General features: G+C 42.7%; 1 protein-coding gene across 1 annotated transcript in view; it reads left to right on the plus strand.

The window, feature by feature from the left end:
• Nucleotides 1–8379: 8379 nt before the first annotated feature.
• reep3b (receptor accessory protein 3b) overlaps nt 8380–19138 on the plus strand; it is a 36296-nt gene continuing 25537 nt past the window's right edge. The window contains exon 1 of the mRNA XM_085170392.1: nt 8380–8741. Within this exon, the coding sequence (XP_085026518.1) occupies nt 8710–8741 (32 nt within the window). The 5' untranslated portion in view covers nt 8380–8709. The remainder of the gene's footprint in view (nt 8742–19138) is intronic.

Raw genomic sequence — 19138 nt, forward strand, 5'->3', positions numbered from 1 at the left:
CCAGACTGTGCACTGTATGAACACTGAGTGCTCAGAGTAGAAGAGCACTATATAAGAACCAATCCATTTACCAGACTGAAACTCTGCTTCCTGGTCTCAACTCTGGATAGTTTGGGGGATTTGACCAGATTCCTAGAAAAGAGATTAGCTCCATCCAAGGATTGGATGTTGTAGCTCCTAACAAGACCAGGTATTCCCCAGAAAGTTTTCCAATTATCTATAAAGCCCACATTATTTTTTGGAACCGTTCAGACAACCAGCAATTTAAGAAGGACATGTGGCAAACACATCACTCCTGGTCCAATTTGGGGGAACCAGAGAAAACTACCTAGTACAACATTGTTTTGACTGTTACATACTGATTAAATTCTAATTTTAGTGACCTCTTATTGATGTAGCTGACTGGTATTACTGCCAACGGGAGTTATAGTTTTACAGAATTTTTGTTTATCCTTAGCCAACAGTTTCAGAGCTCCTGCGATGTCACCTGCTCTGGCCACTGGAAGATACTTCACTATGGTTGTTGGTGTCTCTAGCTTCATGTCCAAAACAGAATCGGCAATAGCCAGAGTTTGTTTGGTGTTGTTTATTGGGTTGGATGATTGAAGTCCGAAGAAACATGACATTTTGGCAATTTAACAATTTATTCATTTAACAAACACAGGCCATAGAACCATGTAGAAGGACGATACACAGCCACAGCAGAGAATACTGCAGCTTGGATTTGCAGAACACCAGCTTGAAGTTGCCCAGTGGCATGGGCCCTATCCACATCAGTCAAATGTGGCATGCACCAGCAGATGCCAAATGATTGCTGTAGCATTATTGTAAGCACCTAGGATATCAGAGTCAGTGGCACCAAATCATAACAACAGTCACCTCAAGGCGCTTTATATTGTTAGGTAGACCCTACAATAATACATACAGAGGAAAAACCCAACAATCATATGACCCTCTATGAGCAGCACTTTGGCGACAGTGGGAAGGAAAAACTCCCTTTTAACAGGAAGAAACCTTCGGCACAACCAGGCCATCTGCTGCGACCATTTTGGGTGAGACAAGGAAGACAGGATAAAGACATGCTGTGGAAGAGAGACAGAGATTAATAACAGATATGATTCAATGCAGAGAGGTCTGTGAACACATAGTGAGTGAGAAAGGTGACTGAAGAAGAAACACGCAGCCTATACCTATTGCAAAGTAACTGAGGGAGGATTCAGGGTCACCTGGTCCAGCCCTAACTATATGCTTTAGCAAAAAGGAAAGTTTGAAGCCTAATCTTAAAAGTAGAGATAGTGTCTGTCTCCTGAATCCAAACTGGAAGCTGGTTCCACAGAAGAGGGGCCTGAAAACTGAAGGCTCTCCCTCCCATTCTACTTTTAAATACTCTAGGAACAACAAGTAGGCCTGCAGTGAGAGAGCGAAGTGCTCTAATAGGGTGATATGGTACTACAAGGTCATTAAGATAAGATGGGGCCTGATTATTTAAGACCTTGTATGTGAGGAGCAGGATTTTGAATTCTGGATTTAACAGGAAGCCAAAACAGGAGAAATCTGCTCTCTCTTTCTAGTCCCTGTCAGGACTCTTGCTGCAGCATTTTGGATTAGCTGAAGGCTTTTCAGGGAGTTTTTAGGACATCCTGATAATAATGAATTGCAGTAGTCCAGCCTGGAAGTAATAAATGCATGAACTAGTTTTTCAGCGTCACTCTGAGACAGGATATTTCTAATTTTAGAGATGTTGCGCAAATGGAAGAACGCAGTCTTACATATTTGTTTAATATGTGCGTTGAAGGACATATCCTGGTCAAAAATGACTCCAAGGTTCCTCACAGTGTTACTGGAGGCCAAGGTAATGCCATCCAGAGTAAGAATCTGCTTAGATACCATATTTCTAAGCTTTTCAGCGCCGAGTACAATGACCTCAGTTTGATCTGAGTTAAGAAGCAGAAAGTTAGTGGCCATCCAAGTCTTTATGTCTTTAAGACATTCCTGCAGTTTAACTAATTGGTGTGTGTTATCTGGCTTCATGGACAGATAGAGCTGGGTGTCATCTGCATAGCAGTGAAAATGTATGCTATGTCTTCTAATGATGCTGCCTAGGGGAAGCATGTATAATGTAAACAGAATTGGTCCTAGCACTGAACCCTGTGGAACTCCATAATTAACCTCAGTGTGTGAAGAGGACTCTCCATTTACATGCACAAATTGGAGTCTATTAGATAGATATGATACAAACCACTGCAGTGCAATACCTGTAATACCTACAGCATGTTCTAATCGCTCTAATAGGATATTATGGTCAACAGTATCGAATGCTGCACTGAGGTCTAGCAGGATGAGCACAGAGATGAGTCCACTGTCAGAGGCCATAAGAAGATCATTTGTAACCTTCACTAAAGCTGTTTCTGTGCTGTGATGAACTCTGAAACCTGACTGAAACTCTTCAAATAAACCATTCCTCTGCAGATGATCTGTTAGCTGTTTGACAACTACTCTTTCAAGGATTTTTGATATGAAAGGAAGGTTGGAGATTGGCCTATAATTAGCTAAGACTGCTGGGTCTAGAGATGGCTTTTTGAGTAAAGGTTTAACTGCAGCCAGCTTGAAGGCCTGTGTTACATAGCCGATTATTAGAGGTTGATCATATTTAAGATCGAAGCATTAAAATGGTAGCAGTTAACTCAGAAAGATCAATGGGAGAAAAAGACTAAATGAATATCAATGGTAATCTATCTATCTATCTATCTATCTATCTATCTATCTATCTATCTATCTATCTATCTATCTATCTATCTATCTATCTATCTATCTATCTATCTATCTATCTATCTATCTATCTCAATCAGAATTTAAAATGCAGCTGGCATGTTTGCTCTCTCTCCTGTGTGGTTTACTCCACGTCTTCCATCGACTTACTATAAACAAGCAAGACTAAAAAGGAGCAGCGAAGGCAAGAGGAGGAGAATAGGGCAGAGCAAAGCAGAATGAGAGAGGGAAGGTCTGTGTGAGTCTCCTATTCATGTGTAGCCCTGTCCAGGATTGCGTATTTGTGTGCTTTTGCGTTCATGTGCTTACGTCTCGATGGAGTGGAGTGGAGGCATCTTAAGGACAGCGTCAAGGTTTATATGCGTGAAGCGTGTAGCAATCAGCCTGCAGTGATCTCCAGGCTGGTGGGATGCAAGATAAGGAGAGAACGAGAGCTTGACGAGCGATGGAAGAAGAGCGGCATTGAAAAAAAAGGGAAAAGATCCTGAGGAAATGCAGTCATAGAACGGACTGACAAGGAAATGCCAGAAAGAGAAAACAAAAGAGTGCGAAGAAGGCACAGAGCAGCGGTAGGTATCAGCAGACGAGTAAGACCAATTTGAAAGCAAGAGTATTGTGATAACTGTGGGATGAACATTATTGGATTCTATACTGTACTGCATTGCACTTATATTGTACACATTTATATTGTGCTTTCACATAATACAAGACCTGCTGGACGGCTCTGCTAAAGACATCCCAGGTCCTTAAATTAGCAGAAGAACTCACTGCATATTCATGCTGTTTAAAGAAATACTTCAACGGCTTTCTAGATTTCTACCACTAGATGAGTTGGTCAGATGTGACCAATCACAGTCAGTGTACAGCTGAGTAGGGATGTGTTTGGTCTTCTTCGTCCTTCAGCGGCTCTCTTTAGGGATCGCCCTCTGCCTCAATCTAACCCTATTCCTACCATCCTCTGTCACACCAAGCCTCTCACTATCCCTCCTCTGCACACATCCAAATCATTTCAACCCTGCTTCTCTGACTTTGTCTCCAAAACTGCTAAAACCTAGCTGTCCCTCTGATATACTCATTTCCAATCCTGACCAGCCTGGTCCTGCTCTGCTTCTGGTTTTTCGTCAGCACTACCATCTCCAAACCATACATCATAGCAGTTCTCCACACCATCTTATAAACTTTTCCTTTCACTCTTTCTGCTGTCCTCCTGACACTCAGTCCGCACTGCCTGCTCTCTTCTTCACAGATTTTGTGCACTGTCTGTTGTTTTGGATAATAATCTCCAGGTATTTAAATTTATCTACTTTCAAACACTTGACTCATTCCTCTTCTCTTCAGTGAAGAGAAGAGGAATGAGTGACACCTTCACCTCTCTAGGCTCTGTTCCATCTGCTCCATACTCTCCTTACTAGGGATGGGTATCGTTTAGGTTTTATCCGATACCAGTACCAAACCGGTACTTTTGAAACGGTGCCGGTGCTTAAACGGTGCTCAAATCGGTGCTTAAAGAATGGAGAACACAAACTTTGTCCAAAAACCTCTCATGTTCAGCTGTTTTCCACTTTTTCTTTGGTCATTTTAGCCTTTTTGTCCAGGGTGAAGGGAGTATCTGCCATCAAACAAGAAGATAGCCGCATGTAGCTATGATGATGTTTGCTAGTTCACCTTACATGCATTAATGTAATAACGTGGTTAGCCTACTCAACGTAAATTACACACGAACAACATTAAGCTACTCACACAGAGAAGAACGGCTGCTGCTGCATCATCATCATCATCATTTCTGCTACACTGGCAGGGCTAGGGGCCAGGACTCTCCTCTTCGGGTTTTTGGGGGATGTTGCTAACTCCGGGTTGATAACAGGCACCACACCCGCAGTAGATGTGCTCGGATCAAATACGGCGCATTTCTCGGCTTTTATAAAAAATGCTATGCGTCGCCAGGTGTTTCATCAGATTTGAGGTGTTACCTCCTTTGACAGTATCACAGTATCAGCTTAAAGCACTTGTTGCAGGCTGCTGAGTTTGCATCTTTTGCTGTGAAGTACAGCCAGACTTTTGACCGCTTCGCCTTGAGCATTTTTAATCTGTAGTTCTGCTCTAAAAGAACGTACGTACCTGGACCCGCCTACTATCCTTGGAAAGGTAAAATGATTGGCTAGAATCTAAAGTGTGTCACAGCTCAGGGGAAAAAAAGCACAGAAATGTGCGCTGCTTTTTGGTCTGGTTACTACCGTTTATGTCAGATGGCACCGGATACCGGTACCCATCCCTACTCCTTACAGATCACAATGTCATGCCGGGACACTGTAGTCCATGCCTGACCTCATCTGCCAACTTGTCCAACACTATCACAAATAATGAGGGGCTCTCAGAACATCTGTGATATAATCCCAGCTGCATCTTGAACCCATCTGTTACTTCCACCCTACAGCTCACCACTGTCTCGCTGTCCTTATCGATGCCCTCCACCACGCTCGCATACTTCTCTGACACTTTTGACTTCTTCATCCAGTACCACAGTTCTTCTCTTGGCTCATCTTTGGGGAAGATCAGTGCACCTACAGGATTGACTTGGAATAAGTGATGGTGTCATGCAGAGACAATAACTTCCTTCTTAATTCACCAAAGACATTGGAGCTCATCGTGGACTTCAGGAAGGAGGAAAGGTTACTCAGCCATTACTCGTTAACAGGAAGTGTATAGAGAAGGTTTCCATTTCCTGGTTTTTGGGAGTCCACATCACGGCGGACTTGACCGGTGGTGTTAACACAGCTGAGGTGGTGAATAAGACTTCATTTCCTGAGTGTGATCCAACAACATCCACCTCAAACTGCTGGTATCCTTATATCGCTGCTCAATAGAAAGATTACTGACGTATCGTCTCTGTGTGTGGTTTTCCAGCTGCACAGCAGCACAAAGCACTTCAGCAGGTTATGGTAAGGACCCTAAGGACCCCAAAGCGCTTCCCACTTTATTCAGTCATTCACCCATTGGCGATGGCAAGCTACATTGTAGCCACAGCTGCCCTGGGGCACACTGACAGAGGCGTGGCTGCCGGATGCTGGCGCCTCCGGGCCCTCTGACCACCACCAGTAGTAGTAGGCAAACATGGAGTTAGTATCTTGCCCAAAGTATGCAGCCAGGAGGCAGCCAGGAGACAGCCAGGAGGCAGCCAGGAGGCAGCCTGGGATCGAACCACCGACCTTCTGATTAGTGGCTGACCTGCTCTGCCACCTGAGCTACAGCCACCCATAAAAAGACAGAGTTGCCCAGAGAAAAGTCAGTTTGCCCTCTCTGGAGAAACTTCACAATACCCACTGTTTCAGGAAAGGCCCCAAATTTTGTGTGACCCATCACACACATATCAAGATCTTTTAAATGCTGCCATCAGGCAGACAATACAGGACAATAAAATCAAATAGGCTAAAAAAAGTTTCTACCCTACAGCCATTAAAAGATTAAATGCAATTAAAGTATAATTTCTAATTATTATCAGTGAGATTGATGCTATCTCCTGCATATTCGGGGCCACGATGGCTGGTTGAGGGTGTGTTCAGGCCAGATTAGTACTGAGAAAATGTGATGAATAAACACTTACAGCTGGCAGTCACTATTGTAATGATAAAGTGAAATTTACACTTTGATCTGAGCAGCAAAGCTCTGCTAATATTCCCTGACTCATTTCTACAGGCTTCACATTCTGAATAAAAACACACACACTAAACAATATGTATTATATATGTCTATGATACTATTTTGACTTCTTTCAGTTGAATGAATGGGACAAAGAGAGATTGTTGCTTTAATTTCATTTTAAAGTTGCCTTGAAAAAAACTGAACGATAATTACTGGCCACCACTGCAGTGTACTCACAAAGAAAGACCCAAACACCTTGTGTAATGGGAATCAGAATACAGTATATTTGTTGTGTTTGGTTTGTCTGCAAATGTGCATGTTTCTAATTAATGTTGTTGCTCTCGATGACATTAGACCAGTGAGCAGCTGAAGGGTAAGGAGGTGTTTTCTGCTCAGCCCTGAGCCTCTGATGCTTTCCCAGACGGATTGTGTGACCAGACAGGCTCCTCTGGGAATCTCTCTCGCTGAGCTACACGCTGTAGCAGCCGCCTTCATGAATAACAAGTAGCTATAAAACCAGACCCCCCCTCCCAGTCTTACCCACATGCCTGCACATACCTGCACAATACACTAACATGTCTGCATGGGTTTACAAAAATCCTGATACAGAAAGGCACAAGCTCATCGCTGCAATTGTACAAGCTCAGATACTGTTATTACTTAGATTATTATTACCTAAATTATTATTATTACCTAAAGCAGACACACACAAAGAAGCGCACTTCTGAAAGCTGACAGATGGGTTTGTGTCTACTGATTACAGTTAGGTCCGTGAGTATTTACACGATGACACAGTTTGTGTTATATTACCTCCATACACTACCGCGGTAGAGTTTAAATCAAACAATCAAGAATTGCAGATTCTTTCATTCAAAGGGATGGCAGAAGTGTTTTTATACATAGTCCCCATTTTCAGGTGATCAAAAGTAATTGGACATTTGACCGAAAAGCAGTTTCATGGTTGAGGATGGCTGTTCTTTGTTATTCCACAACCAATTAAGCAGATTAAAAAAAAATCTGGGGTTGATTCAAATGTTAAACTTGCATTTGGAGGCTGTTTACTGGAACTCTCAATATGAGGTCCACATAGATGTCAGTGCAAGTGAAGAAGGCCATCACTAAAAAAAGCTATCAGAGAGATAGCAAAGGCCAAATCAACAATGAATGTAACCACAAAGATGATGAAACACAGCTAACGTGTGGAATTCTGTCTGTGGTTAAGAAAATGACTTCAGAAGCCGTCATGAATGTAAACACAGAGGCTTTCACAACAAAGTGCAAACCGCTGGTTAAACTCAAGAATGGGAAGGGCAGATTAGGCTTCGCCACAAAACAGAGCTTGCACAGTTCTGTAAAATATTTTTGGACAGATGAGACCAAGATGAATTTGGTACCAGGTGAACCAAAAAGACTTAAGAAAGAAAAGAACAGCTGATGGTTATGGCATGGCATGCATGAGTGCCTATGGAGTCAGGTCACTAGTGCTTATTTACCATTACACGACAAAACACTTTTTTGCATAGCAACAAGAAGCAGACACTTTTTATTTGGGCCATTGGACTTTATGAAATGTTTCAATATTACTTACCCTGATGTACAGTAACCACCTAACCCTTTGCTTTCCAACATTTATGCGATTAAAGGCATTGTTTATTTTAAAAAATCGTGCTTTCACTTTTAGGTTCTTCAAAATGTATTTTGTATAATAAAAGCTACAGACATGAAGACTGAACGTAAGGTGGAGGTCAAAGGGCGCGCACCTGCCATTTTCATGCTCTGAAAAATATTCCCCTCGTGGTTGGCTAGAGCTCGCCACGAATCGACAGCAGACCAATCGGAGCACAGTAGCTGAGTTTAAAATTCCACTCGCTTAATCAAATGGATGTGATTGGCTAGCCAAACGTGGCCAGCCAATTACAATTTCAGGTTCGTCGTAAACAGACTGCACTGGCCAATAGCATACGCGGAGGGAGGGTGTTTATTTCCCTAATGACGACAGCACCTTTCTTGTGCCAGGAACTGAGCAGCGAAGCAGAGAAGGAGGAAATCTGATGGGAGGGAGCAACTACAGCAGGAATATTTAGGATACGCGCTTCGTCGTGTAGCTATGACTCCGAGGACACTGCAGTGAGGTGTTCCTGGTGTGTTGGCTAGCTGATGTACGACGAGATTAGCTAGCTGTTTCTGGATTCGTTTACCGAAGTTTGGGCTGAAAAGTTCACGGCGGTGCGGGATCGGCGTTTAACATCATTATTATTGACTCCGTTCTACTGCTGAAACAGACCTACAGATACAGAAGACATGGTGTCCTGGATGATTTCGAGATGCGTTGTGTAAGTACAGAGACCGCTCAAGGAGAACTCTTTCCTCGTTTTATGAGCAGCCGCTGTTTGCCTGGCCTGCTTGGCTAACCCGTTGTCGTGCTTAAGCTAAGTGAAGGCTCGAGTCATTTAAACTTGTACATTCGCTCTAAAACATCATCGCTAACGTCCATAAAGAGCTACAAAGTTGTTCTGTTTATGAAATGTAGTGTTGTGGGGACGCAAGGTATGTAATCTTGTCTGAAGCTAATGCTAACAGGTTTGAGAATCATAGCCATCCGTGGTGCTGGTGAGTCAGTCCTAAGGAACTGTGACTATTGTGAAGTGGAACTTTACAAGCCTTTACATGTTCCACTGTGAAGGAGTGTCAGGTACAGCTGTCAGCCTGGAGATATAACTAACCAGCAATGCCCGGTTCAACCTGTTATCCACAATGATGTCAAGACGCATGAAGAAGTGCGCTGCTATAAGTGGGGGAACGTATTTGGTTACTGGATAGTTATTAAATATCCAATGGCATATCACTGGATATTAATTAAATATCCGGTGATATGCCATTGAAATTACGTATGATTAAAGCAGGTGTTTAATGTGTTGGGAACATGAGAGACATGTTGGTAAGGAAAACAGTAACTTGGGAGTCGACATAATTCCTTTCTTCCCGTCTGCTCCTCCCTGTGTCTGCATACGTCCACAGGGTAATGGCGGATAGGAACACCAACAGCCCTCTGGGGAGAGAATAAATGCTCCTCATTTTAACCAGTACAGCCTGTTACAGTATAATGAACACAGTCATGGGCTGACGGTGCTGAAAGTACAGAAAGAAGGTGTGTTGTTGTCTTAGACCAATAATTACGTGCACACACATTCCTTCTAATTTTAGATTCATTTGAACAAAAAGAAAATTGTATAGCCAAGTGTACAAACCACATCCGCCTGTACAAATTGTAGCTCGAGTGATAATTAGCATTTTACTTGGACATTAACTTATCCCAATCCTGCTGAGAAAAAAGCCTTTAAATCAGCATGCGGTCCATTACACATGCTCTTATCCAGTTGCTGGTTTGAAATTCAGTGTAATTTTGTTTAGTCACACATTATTACAGTCTGCTATATGCTTATGCATCGCCACAAAGAGATTGTTGTCTCCTACACAGATAATGTGGCGAGTGTTACTATCTTTTTGCATCTCTCCACGATCTCATAGCCGGTGTATTTTATTATAGCTGAAATAAATAAGGTTGTGTCTACACATAACAGACAACTTGTTGTTAAAAAAGTTCTGCACTTAGACCCCATTTTTACTTTAATTTACTAAAGAAACGCCAGCGGTAACAGTTTAACAGGCATAAAATTGTATTTTTGCTCCCACAATATGATTCTAAAAAGCTGTTGGTGGAAAATTCAGCATATCTAAAGTGGAGGACAACATCGCAGATGAACAATATCTGAAAGTCATTAAACGAGAAGAAAGAGAACAGAAGTTTCAGACTCAGCTGCCACAGCAGCTCTGCCTCGACTCATTGATAACAGGTAGACAGAAATGTGTATAGAAGGACTTTGTGTTGGTAGCCTCAGATGCATGTTAGCATTTTGGAATCAGTTTTGTGCTACAGCTTCAAATGTTTGCAGTTGCTAATGTTGTAGAAATGCTAAAGGTAACATAATGTATCTAATAGCGTTTAACACTACTGCCTCCTCCACAGTCAGCATCAGCATGTGAGTGATTCACAACGACTTTTTAGTAAAAGAGCTTAAACAGTATGGGAAAGTATGGTACTGACTATTACATGTTTGCTATTGTGATGTTGCTAACACAGACTGCAGCACAGTGTTGTGAACATCCATTTTTATGGACATTGCTTACTTTTCTCATCTATTTTCCTATCTGTTTTTTTTTCCTTATGCTTTTATTTGGCTCTAACTCCTTTTCCTATAGAGTTAATGTTATCTGTATGCTAAAGCCATAAAGAACAGCACACAAGGATATAATACTGTGAAATAAGGCGACAGCACAGATGACGTGGCAAGCATGCAGTAACAGCAATCAGTCAAAGTCACTGCCACAGGCCCAGTTTGATTAAGGCAAACTCCAGGCTAGAGCTTTGGTTGGTTTAGCTCATTAGGCTGTGCAAGTGACCTACATGTGTTTAGGCTAATGCAGGAAAACATCCCCCCTCTGTAAGCAGTGTCCTCATGGTCACCACCAAAAAAGGAAAGCAAGTCTTCAATTTGAGGTCAAGGACTTCTGTCACTCTGCAAAGAGAACATGTATAACTAAAGGTTTCTGTAGTGCACAGGGAAACCCTGGAAGTGTCACAGTAACATAAAATCCAAGAGCTGACATTGTTCTATTTTAAGGTTATGAACTCAGCATGAGGAAAAGAGCAGCAGCACCTCATTCTTACACATTTCCTTTTCACTTCAGTGTATCTCCCTTTCAGCAGCTATTTCCCTCGTCTGATTGTGCAAATAAATCAAAGGCTGATTGTTTCTAATTTTAGGCAGCACCCTCGCAAGTCTACAAGTTAATGTGCCAAATATTTGTGTGCCTTTCTTCAAGTCTGTGTATTCAGCTTGTTTCATAGTTGCCGTGTCCTTTTAAGTTTAGCGACAAAGGTGTTTGAGTAACCTGCTTCAGAGCTGGACAGCCAAGATAACGATAATATAACAAAGGAAGCAGTGATTAAAAGACACAGTGTGATTTCAGCATGTTCAGCTGTTCAGGTCCAACAGAAAGTTTTCCTTCTAAAGAAAAGTTTTTGTTGTATAAGCTCGCCTGTCTCTGCCCGTCTGAGACCCTCACATTCACTTTTATTGAGGGGAACAAAGTCAATATTCATGCGCCAGCGTCACTGTGCTAATGTGTGTATATTATCCTAACCATAGCCCTCTAGCTAACCACCATGTGGCGCACCATTATATGCCAGCTAGCCAACTTAAGTAACCCTACAAATCAGGCCGCTGTGTGGTTTTGTCTTTATTTATATCCAGTGATAGCAGAGCTGTATGTTTTAGTTTTTCAGAACTCCCTCAGTCAGAAAACAGTCCATCATCTTTAGATAGCACAGAGTTAGATCGCTAGTTTCTAACTTGTAACGCTGTTAAACTTCTTAAATGCTGTTTTTCATGGATGCTTGTATGTTCAGCTGTATTGTCACACCTTTTAGAGCAGCCACACTGATCATTGGATGGTTTTTGACTCAGCAGTGTTTGAGTTTGGACCCAGAAACAGCCATTGACTGTGTTTTTAAGTGGAAAAGTCATGTAATCAAGTTCTTATTCCTAAGGCTCAAACCAGATGGTGGGAGCTAAACTCTTGCATATCTCTGGGTCTCCCACTCCTCCTCTCTTCATTGTGTGTGTGTGTCTCCTGTGTGTTTTTTTTTTTTTAAACACTGCTCTGTGTTTCTCTGTTCTTTCCTTCCACCTCCATCCATCTGGTTTTTGGTGGTGTACGATGTCAGGAAGCCAGGGAAACTGACCTGTCGCCCAGAGTCCAAACCCATCTGAAAGCATTATTTTCACAGCTGCATGCAGAGAGAGGAAGGGGTGGGGGTGTGCTGAAATGAAGCTACGAGGAAATCAGAGGGAATGTAAAGAAATGGACAGATGCTTGTTTTGGCATGATGACATTTAACATGTTTTCTGTGAGTATTTGTAGTTTTTCTTTCTTATCCTCGTGCACAGGATACGTTTAAGATCACGGAAAATGTAAACGTGTTCTTGCTACCATAGTAACTATCTAAATGTTTCCTAATAGACTTTTTTTAACATAAAAATATACAACACTCCTGTTGTACTAAAGTGGTACTCACAGAGGTCAGACACCATCAGTAAATATGAAACCTCGATGTAAAGTCTGTACCAGAAGCATGCCAGGGCTGTGAAATACAAAACAAGGAGTCCAGCCTGGGAACGACAGACCTCCGTGTAGATGGGACACAGCTGAAAGTCTAAAGGAATCTCTTTGATCCTAAATGATTCAGTTTAAAATAAATATTAGTCCCGTTTTTCTCAGAAACATAAATCAGCACAGTCACATGACCCATAGTAATCTAATTAGGCCATTTGAAGCTCGATGACAGGAGGACATTTGATACTTTTTTCAAACTTCAGATTTGTCCTCAGTTAGTTTTATGTCAGGTTCTGCTCTGGTGTTAGTTTGCAAAGGTCTTTGGCTAAACAGAGTAAAGGACTGCACAGTAACTATAGTTTAAGTGTAAATAATAATGTCTTGGTTAGCATGTTAGTTTTCTAAAACCAGAAGGGACCATGTTTGGATGATGTGGTTCAGTATTAAGTTGTTAGCAAGCTGTGAAACACAAACACATATGCTAATTAGTGCTAACACTAGACTTTCGTTCACGAAGACTGAGGCTCCGTATCATACAGGAGCTATTTTAAAATACTGAAGAAGGCGCAAACACAGTGGAGAGGTCCAGTTCAAGCCTCAAACAGAATGATTGGCTAAAGTTCCCAAGTCAGGAGCTGTGTCAGATCAAAGTGGCTGCACTCCAGCGCCCAAATGCACAAGTCATAAGTAAATTCACCCACTTTACAGTAACTGTGGACAGAGGAAACGAACATTACTTTTACTAGGTAACGTATCACAGTTGATAGCTATGGGGATCTATGGGGATGGAGGCCAGATTCACTGGCCGGTTTGCTGTTGCAGGACGTACGGTAGCTGCGGTCACAGAGTTTCTTGTTTTGCGCATCACCAACCAGAACCTGCACCAAGTGAAGAAATGACTGCGCTGAGCTCAGTGTAGTTGTAGAGCAGAACAAAGACTACTGTGGCTGCTGCAGTCTGAAAGGGTGAAGTAGCAGTGACTCTGCAGAATGAGACACTGTCTGAAGAATAGTATATTACTCAGTTAATTATTTTTTATAAATAGTTTGCAGAGAATTACAGAAAAGACCGATTAAAATGCATTCATTTAATAATGTAAGACAGTGTGCTGAGAAACAAGCTGCAAGTACATTAAGAAGGATTCACTCACTCTTCCAAATCATCAAATTCAGCTGTTTCATCACCTTTATTGTGACAGGTGTATAAATCAAGCACCTAACCATGCAGACTGCTTCTACAAACATGATGGATGCCACCTGTGCAACAAGTACAGCTGTGAAGTTGCTTTACTGCTAAATATTCCACAGTTGGTGGTAGGGCTGCACGATTTTGCATAAAATGAGAATCACGATTTTTTTGCTTAGAGTTGAGATCACGATTCTCTCACGATTTTCTTTTCCAGTATAAATATTTCTTGCACTTATTAACTGCACATCAACTTTGTAACAGTTGAGACTGAACATAAAAACAATAAATAAACATAAAAACAACAAATGTCTCACATTTTGTCGTTGCAGCAAAATGTTGTACTGCTTGAAATTGCGTCTCCACCGTTGCTCGACACTGCGTGTATAGAGCAGGTAGTGCAACAATAGAAAAATAGTTGCGGGACGGCACTGTGTAGCGTTTGTCTAGGGTGTTGATCGTTTTCCTAAATCCCTCGTTTTGCACAGTGTTGATGGAGCCATATCTTTGGTCAGGTGATAAGTAACAGCCTCCGTAATTTCTTTGTGCCTGCGGGAGTTCGACGGGTATAGGGAAGCGCTGTATAAGGTTCCCGTTATTGATGTTTGGGTGGTTGACCGGGACGGAGTTTCTCCTGTCACTTTCTCGTCATCCCTGACGTGCTGACGTTGTTTTTTTTCCCTGACAATTTTAGCAGCCAGCTTCTGTATCACGTGGTATAAGGCTCCGCCCTCATCATTTGTTGAGCAGGAAGAGTGAGCGCTTGTTTTCATGCAGATTACGTCCCGGATCAAAATGCGCTACAATCCTCGTCGTCTTTTTTTTTTTTTTTTAATCGTTGTCATTTGGAAATGAGATCGCACATAAGTATGAATCGAGATCGCGATTTTCTAACGATTAATCGTGCAGCTCTAGTTGGTGGTATTGTAAGTGGAAGCAACTGGGGAATGACAGCAACTCAGTCACAAAGTGGGGTCAGCTGATGTGGAGACACAGCGTGTGCAGAGTTGCCAAGCATCAGTCACTCAGAACAGTGCTTCATGGAGTGGCTTTCCATAGCTCAACAGCTGCATCCACAGTGTTACATGTCATGACTGGACTCGAGAGCAGTAGAGATGTTCTCTGCAGTGACAAATCACACGTCTTCTGTCAGTCCAACAGATGAGTCTGGGTTTGACAGTTGCCAAAAGAAGGTTAGCGGTCTGACTGCGCTGTGCCAAATGTGAAGTTTGTTGGAGGGTGGATTATGGTGCGGCGTTGTTTATCAGACGTTGTGGCGCAATCCAAAACAACATCTCTGAGATGAACCAGGAATTCTTGGGATCAGTGCCTGAACACACAAATATGCTTCTTGAAAAATGGTCAGAAATTGCCAATAACACTCCTAAACCTCGTGGAAAGCCTTCCCAGAAGAGTTTGAAGTTGATATAGCTGCAAAGGGTGGGCCAGCATGTATTTATAGACAGACAAGCAGTACAGTGTATGTGCGTGACCTGTCCCGAAGATCTCTGGGAACTATTTTCCCTCCAGTTCTTAAAAAAAGTTTGAAATAAAGCTTTATTGCTCTTGATCTTGGAATGGGCATCGATTGGCTGCTGATGTTTTGATTTTGTGTGGCTTAAATATTTTTATAATAAAATGTATGAAATAGCTCAGGTGACTCCTGCTGAGACAAATCCACTCTTGAGTTTGATTTTCCTGCCTGTGATTGTCCTACTTTCCTGGAGGAACCTTCCACACCCACCTTCACTTTCCTGCATAACATACCGTCCTTTAAGTCTAACAGCGTTCACCACCAACATGGTTACTCATGGATTTGTTACAAAGTAATATCTTTGCCATCATATGAAACGGAAAAGCCAAATCCTACGTGACAGCACATGACTCACTTTACATCTTCAGCTCTCTTTGATTTTAAGTGGGCTGGACTTTCATTGGGAAAGTAAATTCCCAATGAACTAAAAACATTTATTCTCTGAGTAAGAGTGTGTGTGACAAGTCGTCTAATCGTTGCTGCTGTGAGGAGTCGGTACAAGGCGTGGCTGTAGCTGTGGCAGAAGAGCAGCTCACCTACCAATCAGAAGGTTGGTGTTTGGTCCCCGTCTGCTCCAGTGCATGGCAAGTGTCCTTGGCTAAGATACTAACCCCAAGGTGTCTCTGCTCCACCATCAGATTATAGAACATATCTTATAGAGGTGGGAATCACCATACATCCCTCGATACGATATTATTGCAATTTTTAAAAATATTTTGCGATATTCAGATTCTGTACATAAAGGTAAACTTTATCAATCATCATTTTCTCTAATATCAAAGTCTCACACTCAGTCTTTCTCTCATTTCAGTTTGATTGTTGACAAACTGAACGGTTTGTATTACAGTCTAGTCCAACTTAACTGAATCAACCATCTGGTACAATTATAGCTATTCTGAACTATGCAGTTTATGAAAACTATGCAGCCCCTTCAGCAACTGAAGAATTTGAAAGTAAATTAAAACAAAATATAATTTTACATTAAATAAAAAAGTTTTAAACTTAATTAAAATAAAACATGTCTTAAATTAAAATAAGTAAACTGTCATGTTTATTAAACACATTTGGACAGTGAAGGAATGTCAGGATTCTTGCTCAGAAAAAGGATCAACATGCTCTGAAGTCAGAGCACAAAAACCTTTTTGTAACAAAATATCGATTTCTGCTGTCCCTGTATCCATACATTATTAGCAAACAAAATATCACCATGCTACACAGTATAAATTTTTCCCCCCACCCCTAATATCTTACATAGAACACAGGAAGAGTGCTTGTGTGACTGAGTGAACGAGGCAGGTTGTGTAAAGCTCAGAGTAGAAAAGCGCTATATAAGAACCAGTCCATTTACTAGTCATTTAATTAAATTAAATGCTCTCCCTCCATCATTACGTTGCCTTGATTGTATTTATTCTTTTAAAAAGCAACTTAAGACTCATTTATTTAGATTGGCTTTTAATTAGATTTGTGCTGTGTTTTATTATTAATGTATTTTATGTATTTCTGTTTTATATTACTGTGAAGCACTTTGTGGTTTTTATCCTGTGAAAAGTGCTATATAAATAAATTGATTTGATTATTTTTGTATATCATCAACAGCTGTAGTGGAGATTTCTATCAGTGGGACAGGCTGTAAAATGTGTGAACATACAGTTAAAAGAAGAAGGAATCCAGTGGGCCTGATTGCAGTGTTTTCTGGGCTGATTCTGAATCTTGGACCTTATGTTTGACACCCTTGGTATGGCGAGACCAGGACGTCCTTGCAGGTCCTTGTTCCTGTGTCTGATCTTGGCAGCTTTCCTTTCTGCTTTAAACGCTCACACAAAACACATTCAGCACCAGGACAGAGAAACAGGATTCAGGTTCAGAGTTTTGTCTTTCGTCGGTGGCTCAGCTGTCTGCTTCTCTGCCCTTTATCGAACTAAAAGCACATTTTTGAACCTGCACTGACATGACGCAGAGACGTGACGAGCTTCTTATAGCGACAGCTGGAATATAAACAGCTCTGTTTGTTGGCAGCTCGCTGGTTACTGAAGGGACTGTGGTCACAATACTGTATCCATAAAGTCTGTGGTTAGAGATTTTTATGGAATTTTTATAGTGGAAAATGATTTAAAGGCTTCTATGTTTCCTAAAAGTCTGAAAGTTGTTCATAAATAACCAGTAAATAAGCCGATTATTTACAGCCACGGGGCAGTAAATAATCTGCTGAGTCAAAGGATCCGTTCTTGGTTGCTGAGCTCTTGGTTAAATCAGCTTATTCTTCCACTGTCATGAGATTATCTGATATTTTTGTTTTTATAAATGTCGAAACATTTTGTATTTATGTTGTATCCCATCACTGCTGTTGATGTAAGTGATCAGAGTGATCGGGCACTGGAAGGTGGAGTCTTTTTTTCTTTTCTTTTAATCTGATCCATGCTCGATGATTACAATGATCGATGTCTCCGGCCTGTTCTCGCTTCCTTGTGAGGTGTGTTCAGTATTATGAACATCAGCTCCTGTTCATGTGTCCAGCTGCTCGTGAGAGGAGGCTGTGTGCCCGTCTGTGGCTGCAGTGCTGTGTCGTGTTGGGTGCTAACTGGAGAAGTTGAAGACGGCACTGTTGATATTGATGATGGTGTTTCTCTGGATCCAGGCGACACTTGGGTACGAGAGATTCTGTTCATTCCAAATCTGTGTTTAGCAAATACCATTTAATCTGCTTTGGCTGTTTCCTCTTTACAGAGTTTCTCACAGGCTTCTTATCATTGGTTTCTCTGGTGTTTGCAGTGCAGACTGGTCAGGTGTATTTGAGTGGAGGCACAAACAGACTACAGCATTAAGATCAGGATTATTTGATTTGGATGGAGAGGATCGTCCCACGCTTATGCGAGCATGTCTGGACTCGCTGTAGCGAGTTGTCATGGTAGCTAGCGGCAGTCATGTAAAACTCATGAAGCCCGTCTTTCTAACCGTCCATCCATCCATCCATCTTCATCCGCTTTATCCGGGGCCGGGTCGCGGGGGCAGCAGCCTAAGCAGCCCAGACCTCCCTCTCCCCAGCCACCTCCTCCAGCTCATCTGGGGGAACACCAAGGCGTTCCCAGGCCAGCCGAGAGATATAATCTCTCCAGCGTGTCCTGGGTCTGCCCCGGGGCCTCCTCCCGGTGGGACATGCCTGGAACACCTCACCCAGGAGGCGCCCAGGAGGCATTCTTGTCAGATGCCCGAACCACCTCAGCTGGCTCCTTTCGATGTGGAGCAGCAGCGGCTCTACTCTGAGCCCCTCCCGGATGGCCGAACTTCTCACCCTATCTCTAAGGGAGAGGCCAGCCACCCTTCAGAGGAAGCTCATTTCCGCTGCTTGTATCCGCGATCTCGTCCTTTCGGTCAGTACTCTGTGAATCGCAACCTTATCGTGGTGGAGGGGTTTGTGTGTCCCAGGGATCCCAGGGGCTATGTTGTCTGGGGGCTTTTGCCCCCTGGTAGGGTCTCCCATGGCAAATTGGTCCTGGGTGAGGGACCAGACAAAGAGCGATTCAGAAGACCCTTATGAAAAAAACACCGAGGGAACAGTTTACCCTGCCCGGGATAGGGTTACCGGGGCCCCGCCCTGGAGCCAGGCCCGGGGAGGGTGCCCGAGGGCGAGCGTCTGGTGGCCGGGCCTTAGTCCATGGGGCCCGGCCGGGCACAGCCCGAAGAGGAGACATGGGCCCATCCTCCCGCAGGCCCACCACCCGCAGGAGGCGCCATAGGGGTCGGGTGCATTGTGTGCCGGGTGGCGGCCAGGAGCGGAGGCCCTGGCGGACTGACCCCCGGCTGCCAAGACTGGCAATAGGGACATGGAATGTCTTT

This window comes from Neolamprologus multifasciatus, chromosome 8 (assembly GCF_963576455.1).
Source record: "Neolamprologus multifasciatus chromosome 8, fNeoMul1.2, whole genome shotgun sequence".
Taxonomy (NCBI): domain Eukaryota; kingdom Metazoa; phylum Chordata; class Actinopteri; order Cichliformes; family Cichlidae; genus Neolamprologus; species Neolamprologus multifasciatus.